Source organism: Poecilia reticulata, linkage group LG3, assembly GCF_000633615.1.
Source record: "Poecilia reticulata strain Guanapo linkage group LG3, Guppy_female_1.0+MT, whole genome shotgun sequence".
Classification (NCBI taxonomy): Eukaryota; Metazoa; Chordata; class Actinopteri; order Cyprinodontiformes; family Poeciliidae; genus Poecilia; species Poecilia reticulata.
In genome coordinates this window covers 24,714,448-24,722,278 of record NC_024333.1, presented here as the reverse complement: position 1 = coordinate 24,722,278, position 7,831 = coordinate 24,714,448, and the positions used below count along the sequence as shown (strand labels likewise).

General features: G+C 36.5%; 1 protein-coding gene across 5 annotated transcripts; it reads right to left on the bottom strand.

Moving 5' to 3' along the window:
• Positions 1-1,764: 1,764 nt before the first annotated feature.
• On the bottom strand, positions 1,765-5,913 carry aktip (akt interacting protein). 5 transcript variants are annotated; one of them, XM_008405564.1, is made up of 10 exons: positions 5,755-5,913; positions 4,963-5,091; positions 3,991-4,202; positions 3,833-3,897; positions 3,568-3,668; positions 3,346-3,434; positions 3,068-3,166; positions 2,718-2,825; positions 2,523-2,583; positions 1,765-2,397 (listed from the first exon to the last, which is right to left on the bottom strand). In XM_008405564.1, the coding sequence occupies exons 2-10, from the start codon at positions 5,008-5,010 to the stop codon at positions 2,290-2,292; spliced, it is 891 nt and encodes a 296-aa protein (XP_008403786.1). In that variant the 5' UTR covers positions 5,011-5,091; positions 5,755-5,913; the 3' UTR covers positions 1,765-2,289. The 5 variants fall into 5 exon arrangements, with proteins under 5 accessions (XP_008403786.1, XP_017159318.1, XP_017159315.1 ...); XM_017303829.1 differs by having other exon boundaries at positions 3,991-4,199; XM_017303826.1 differs by having other exon boundaries at positions 4,963-5,088.
• Between the last annotated feature and the right edge of the window lie 1,918 nt (positions 5,914-7,831).

The window sequence follows — 7,831 nt, the reverse complement described above, 5'->3', positions numbered from 1 at the left end:
GATGATGCCAATAAATTTATACAGAAATGTGGACTAAATAAAAAATGTTTAATACTTGTTCTGGTTAGTTTTGACGCCAATTGGGTGCTTATGACACATAACCACAGTAACAATATATTGTTTTTACAACAAGGAACAGCTGATCAGCATCTCAAAACCTAAAACAATACCTGAACAAAGACCCCAAATCCAAGAACAGTTGAAAAGGAGACTTCATGGATGCAGAACAGGAACCAAGAGCAGAAAAACAGGAAGTTCAAGCTATGTCCTCAATCAGTCATAGTGGACAAGAATCATACCCCYGACTCCAACATTTCTCTGTCTGGTCTTCTAATCATACTGTCAAAAATTTAAAGAGTGGCAGAAGCAAATGAGGTGGATTAGTAGTGCTTTCTAACAACTGATGGATGTAATCCAGAATGTGTTACTGTGAAATATTTTCTCTGCTGCCTGGAAATTGAGCTGTTARCATGTCATGACAATCAAGAGACTTTCATAAAACAGTCTTCAGTCAGAGGCCTCTTCAGATTTGCTGCAAGACCGACTGCTGCTGGAGATTCGTCTATCCCACAGCATCACCATCCAGAACTCCATTCAAGTTCTCTTGGGATACGTTAAAAAAAAAAGTTCCGTTCTAAATTTGTTTTTAGATCATTGCTCATAGGTTTACCTTCACCAAAACTTGAAAAAGTAGTGCCACATACTTCTATGGACACCATACATAAGGTTAAATTTAGTATCCAAGGTAAATTGCTGATATAACCTTCAATTTAGTGACTAAAATAGAAAAAAGGCTGCCTCATTTTATTGCAAAAAAAAGTGAAGATTTACAACTTTTCATAAAAGTTTCTGGTTAATTTCCCAATTTAAATATCAACTGAACACAGAATGGCTTTAAAAATTATTTTATTGATTTCAGAATAAAAAAATGTACATTTATGTTGTGGTAAGGGAACCATTCAAACCACAGAAATGCAAATAAATTTAAAGTCCAGATTGCACAGAGACTTTTCTCTGAATTTTGTACAGTAACAAGCAATTACTAATCATACAGGTTTGACCACCATWTAAGGTGTTCTAATGTAAATCCTTGGAGACAACTTCAAGCAAACCAGTCAGGTTATATTTGGAAAGAACTTCAGCATCAATCCACACCAGTCTTAAGAACAGAAACCGTAAAATAGAAAACGCCAGATTTGCATCAACATCTTGGTAAATTRGTATCAACATATGCTTTAAATAAACTCCGTGCCGCCCAGATGGAAGCAAATGAACCTTATAAAAATAGTTTCCCTCAAATTTTGTGACGACATCTTGCAGACAGGAGTTTATGGGATCTCAAACATTTAAGGAAACCAGACACAAATTCAGAATGGAAACTTATCTACATAGACCATTAATAGCCAAAAGGTACGTAAAGCATTCAAAAATCATTAAAATCCAACAAAATAAAACAAGCTTATTTATGTAGCATCTCATTTAAAATTACACTTGGCTGCTCTGCTTTACACATAATAGAAGTTAYGTAAAACCAAAATAAAAACTGTYKWYTAWWAMAAMAWAAWMMMMCMMMAMWMATGTTARGCAGCATTCCCCGTCTCTAGTCTTCAGSTCACAATGTTCTACATGTATTAAACTTCAGCACACATKATGTAAAGTTACAGTAACACAGCAGAGTTCTGCAGAATTAAGCCCTTAGAATAAGGTGTGTTAGAACAGGGATGCTTCTAAAACAYGCAGGACAATGTGACCTGAAGACMAATGAACACTACCTTAGTGGATATTGGGGGGGAAAAAAAGTCTGAATTAGTTTCAGTCACTCTGCTGTATTAAAAAGAATAAAAGCCCAACAAATACAGTCCTAAGCCAATTTTATAAGTGGTTTTTTTTAATTAAGCCATCTACTGTACTTACCATATGTATACAAAGTGCTTTGTTCATACATCTGACCCCCGTTTGGGACTTTATATCCCTGTCTAACTAAATGTGCATGGAGCAGAAAATGAATGACAGACAATGCACTTTGATTGCATCACAGCCTGAATGACGTAGCTTGGACATCCATTTGTCATTTGCAATTTACACGTGATACAAAACTATTCTTCCTTGTTCTACAGCTGTGTCAAGAGCAGCCTACTAAAGAGCTTTTAAAGCTGAGCAGTAAAGTGGAGATAAAAATTAAGTTCTCCCAACCATTTCAAGAGTCCACTACACAAGCAGCTGAAGAAAGCCAACGGTGTAGCAGTTGACGTTTGTCTCCATCTAGTGGCCAGGGCACGCAGTGCAGTTTCAGCTCTGAGGAGGACCATCTTCTTTGCTGAAAGGTTGGGTTGAACCAGGCTTTACCCAAGATAACCCTGACACCTGTGTTCCTCTGTGATATTCCTCAGGTCGTTTCTAAAAGGCAAAAGAGCAGAATATATATGCGGTCACACAGCAGCTAAACAAATTACATGCAAATATCTTATCCAAACCTTAACTGAGTAAAGTTCAGCAGATTTCAAGATATTCATGCAACTTACCTTGTATGTGAACATCCTCTCTTTTGCCTCTTCATGCASTGCTGGGTTCCATGGAGAGAAACTAAAACCAATRRAGAAGAACGACATGATTTCAAAGTGCAACTCTGTTCGCCGTCAAAGATTCTTCCAARCTAAAAGGTATGCAGGGTGTGATTTCCTGTGGTCAGCAGAGGAATGTCAATAATGGGGACAAACCTTATTGCGTAAGGATCATCTATCTTAGGCTGGTCAAAAAGATGACTGTTGCATAGTTTGACACTGTCCACCACTTTGCTTTTGAACAGCTGTATATCTTTTTCATACCTGGAGAGGACAAAGAAAAAATGTGGATTTCCATTTGTAAGCAATGGGAAAAAAAAAAAAAAAATTTCCAGGGATCTTAAAGCCTTAGTGATCGCCATTGCAAAAAAACAGCTTATTTTTTATTTTCAAATCAGTAATTACAGTCATCTAAAGGAATCTATAAAAATGTAGAAAAATCACTGAATCTTAAGATTTTTTAAATAAAAAGTCACATTAAACATGAGAAAAAAAGCCCGACTCACAGCACTGCTGCTTCTGGGTTTAGTGGCTCCGTKGTGTTGATCTTGTAAAAAACTGTACGTGCATACATCAAGACTTGCCAGATATGGTTGTGATTCCGTCTAAAGAAAGATTAGATTTATGTTTACAAAATGTTGACTGTAAAACCACAAGTTGACTGCATTTTACAAGTTTAAAACAAGCTGCTCTGAGAGGGAGTCTATTCCACATAAACACATACACAATCTGATGATTTTGAGAATGTAAAATTGTTTGCATTCCAGAGGGGAAAACAACATACCTCCATTTGGTGAAAGCTCTTCTGACATCCAGCTCTCCAGATACGGGGTCGACAAGAGGATGGAAGACTGGGATGTCGAATACCAATTTCTGAAATTAAAAATAAGATTTCTCCTGAAGATTAGGTTTAGGGGAACACACATTTCTCAAGCCAAGTACATCTAAAAGGCTCTTTAATTATAATCAGTGTTAAGTAAATAAAATTTAAAAAAAAAACACTTACAGGACACTCCCCGTCTGGATAGTTGTCTGGAATATACACAGTGAATTTGAAGACACCATCTTGATACAAACCATGCCTGATGAAAATGACCCCAAACCACACTAAACAACAGGAGAGAGAAAACTGCCTTTRAGAAATGTTACACTTCAACTAGAACACAAAAAGTATCAATGCAGGGAAAATGAAATGGAAAATATTTCATAAATAAATAAAGCATAAGATCAACATTCAGGTTCTTAAAATTTAGTGGTGCATTGATTCTTACTTAGTGCCGACTTGTAGGATGGCTGGACATAAATTCCAGGGAGTTTCTGCTTAATCACGAGTGTGCTGCAGGTCACATTGCAACAGGTCTAATCAGTAAAAATAAACTTGGATTTTTTATTAGGATGGAAAATAAATAATAATAAAAAAAATACTCACAACTCTGCCAGTAGAGAGTACTCCAGGTAAAACGGGCCATAGGAGGCATGTGTGCCATTGGCTGAGTGGGCTGCACTGCCCATCGATGGAGGTTTGGTAATGGGGGTTGCATTCTTAGGAATGGGTGGAAGGACCTTTTTGCCAAAGTGAGTCCTGGCTGGGCTGGCTCTCTGGTCTGTGTGCCCACCACTCTGCTCCTCTTCAGCTCTCTGCTGGTTTGTTTTGGGGACAAAGAGGATCACAGCAACAGGTGAAAATTTGTTGTCAATTACAGAGGGGGCGGGGGAGAAAAGAAGAAGGAAAATGTTTTGTAGGCACATTTACAGTTGTCTGGCTTAATATTCATCAGATAATTGGATACAGATACCAGCATATTCAATTACAGTATCTTTATGAAACTGTTRCACTACATCAGTATACGCAAGAGGCACAAAGCAGATCAGAGGAGCAGTGTAGTAATGAGTCTTTGAAAATACTACAAACACTGTTGGCATACACCGAGAGTGCTGCAAACAACAAACATACCAACGGAATTACTATAAGTTTCATCCATTACATCAGAATAAAGAAAACGTTTGCATGACTAACCAAAAAAATGAAGACACRCCCATTCTGAAAATAGTGGCCAAACATTTTCCTATGGCAATGTCTGTCTATTATATCTGCAAAACTGAATAAAACAAAGGACTYTTAAAAAGAGAGTGGGTTTATGAGACTGTTTGGGCCAGTTTTCAGTGTACTAAGATTTTAAACAGCTACAACTTAAAACAACAAAAACATGCAATTATATCACTACTTTGGTTTGAAGTCTTTTAATCAAAAGTCAATTTTTTCAGTCTATTTGAAGCGGAATAGCAATAGGCCGTTGCCCTTCCACCACTTGATACACACTGCTGTTCCGTTTTGCCCCAAGAAAGACTACTTAACAATGTAAAATGAAAAATACTTGCAGGGGGCGGGTCAACAATTTACCTTGCGACTTGTGTTGGCAGACATGCTCCAGAAGGGGTTTAGGTTCATTACTCAGTCATAGGTTCAGATTGGTGTTGTTCTCGCATTAGCAGGTCCCACATCAACCACAGAGATGGCCATCCGCTGCTGCTGTTGTGGAAACATGGCACATTTAGAGGATCGCTACTGCAGCCGAGGTCACAAAAACAGCTAACCTGATTACATTTAGACAGACTCTTACGATATAGCCAGCCCACTTTCTAGCGAAAACTKAAATATATTTATAAACRGGGTGAACAAGGCATAGATAGGAAAATTAATTAGAGAATGATCTAAAAGAACAACTTGTTTTCTGCTAGCTTAGCTTTAGCTAACGTAGGAGTTTACTTGTGTGTTTAACTTGCTGAATTAATGTGTGGGTTCAGAAAATATGGTATGACGATTCATCCAGTGGCAAGCGATGAAAACGACATACAATGCACGGTAAACATACTTTTAAAAGAACAGCGAGTTCTGGAGTAATTTAGCCCAGATAWGCAGCGCTTCATTAGCGAGCGATATAGACCTGCAAATTGGTAACAAGAACGAGTTTAATTTTAGCTGACACCCGAATATAAAGGATTATAAAATCACCAGATGCAATGGTACAGTAGATAAAGTACATACACAYGCGTTGTCTGCTGTCAATTGTTTGTTTTCGTCGACTTAAGCCCCATCTGTAGCATTAGCTTCCGACCTTGTTTTGACGTTGCTAACTCGACTGGTCCTTTAATTTCAGCTGACGTACGTAAACAGCGTAGAGATGTGGCTTACCGTGTAAACTTCCAACGTGTAGAAATCCGTTTAAAACCGATTTTCTAAAAAAGTTGTTTCCCCACTTTAAAATCTGCTGAGTCTTGCCACTCCTTTAGATGTCATACCGTCTGGCTGATCAATGTTGATAACTTGGAGATACTGGGATACACCGGAGTTCAATCTAACTTAACGAGGGGCGGTTCTTGWTGTGTGAATTGAATTCTSATTGGTCGAGGAGAATAACGTTTAGCAGCTGATTTGCTGAAGCTTTTGTCACAAAACGAGACAATTTTTAGCTTTAAAGGGAAAGAACCTCTTTTTATTCTGTAAKTGTAGAGACGTCAGATAAGCAATCAAATGGAAGAAATCGTACACATTTCTGGATCWTTTTKTTCTATGAAGATCCCAGAGGGTTGGTGGAGAACATTAGAAAACAAACATAATTAGAAACAGGGGACACACCATGTGAGTCAACAATAAAGTTGTGGAGACGTTTAAAGTAGGAGAAAGTTATATAGCAAATCCCAAACTTTCACAATTTTTGCTCTTTGGTCCATTGTCAAAGAATGGAAAGAATATTGCATAACTTGAAATTTCCTAAGATAAGCATGTCTATGTAGGCTGACATCCAAAGACTGGCGTTTGTAAGAGAATCAGCATGTCTTCCTAAATACACRCAGCCAAACAGGGTGGTGACAACTTTATGCTATGGGCTCTTTTTTCAAGGAAGGGAAATTGGTCAGAGCTGATGAAAAGATGACGGGGAATTTTTATAAATTTTTATTTTTATTATTTCTACATCATCAGTGTTGGGTAGTACAGAAAATCTTGTTTACCTTGATTAGTGATTCCTCAGTGTTTCCAAAAACAGTCAGAATACAAATCCATTCCATAGTTTTTGGATTGGAAAATCATTTATTATCTTCCTTTCACTTCTCAATTATGGACTAATATATGTTAGTTTATCATAAGTGATCTTAGTAAAAATTCAAAGGAGTTTATATTTGTAACCTGACAAAATGTACAAGTTCAAAATACTTTTGCAAAAGCAATTATTTGAATGATTGGTTTGTAATTGTTGGTGTGCTGCTACATATGCTGATAAATAAACAGAATGCAATGTAATGCATCCAATTATTTGAATAAATCCCTGAATCCATATTAATATGTACCCTAAATCACTTTAGTTACACAATTCTCTGTTGTTGTTTTGGTGTACCAAGCCAAGTCCCCAGAGGTCAGGGTGCATCCAAACCATATGTGTCACACATTTCTTWAGTTTTGACCACGCTTCATTGGAAGTTCATTCTGTTGATTGATTGATTTCCTAACAATTACCCCTAATTAGTTTTCTGGTGAGCAAGAAAAAAACTAATTTAATGCATGGATGATTGCACTAATTGGGAGAAATGACATTGTCCAAGTTTCAGAGTAAATACAAATTATTGACTCGATTATTGTTATCTGATTGTGTATTGTCCCAAGTGCACTTCACTGACAAAGGTAATTAGTATCTGGCTCCTTTATTGGCAGTGCAAGGTCACCATCACTTTTTTGACATGCACAAATCAAAAATCACCTCAGAACAAATGAGTTCCTGCCTGCTTTGCCTTCAGTGACATTGGGATGAACTATCTGACCTAAACAAGAGTGCAAGTGTCCACAACACGGCTTCTGTAATGAGATTTTTGTTTTTGTCATTGATTCTTTATCTAATCAATTATTGCGACCTTGTTTGGTTAAACAAATACAGTAATGACTGTAATTAAAGTGTGAAGATTAGATTTTCTTATTGAATATGTGACCTCTTTGTACTAGAAAATGTAGATTCAGCTTTTACTTTCAATACTAAGGGTTTTTTTTTCTTTAAGAAAATCAAATGCCACCTTGATCTTTTGGAAGTTCAGTAGTGCTACAATACAATAAATAAGTAAATAATTACTGAATTGTTTAAAAATAATTTTAGTTATTATTCAAAATAAAATTAAAATACATAAACGCTTAAATAAGTAGTATATATATTTTTTCAAATAACATCTTAAATTATGTAGTAACATTTTTCAAAGTTATTTTATGATTGTGTGCTAATGATATT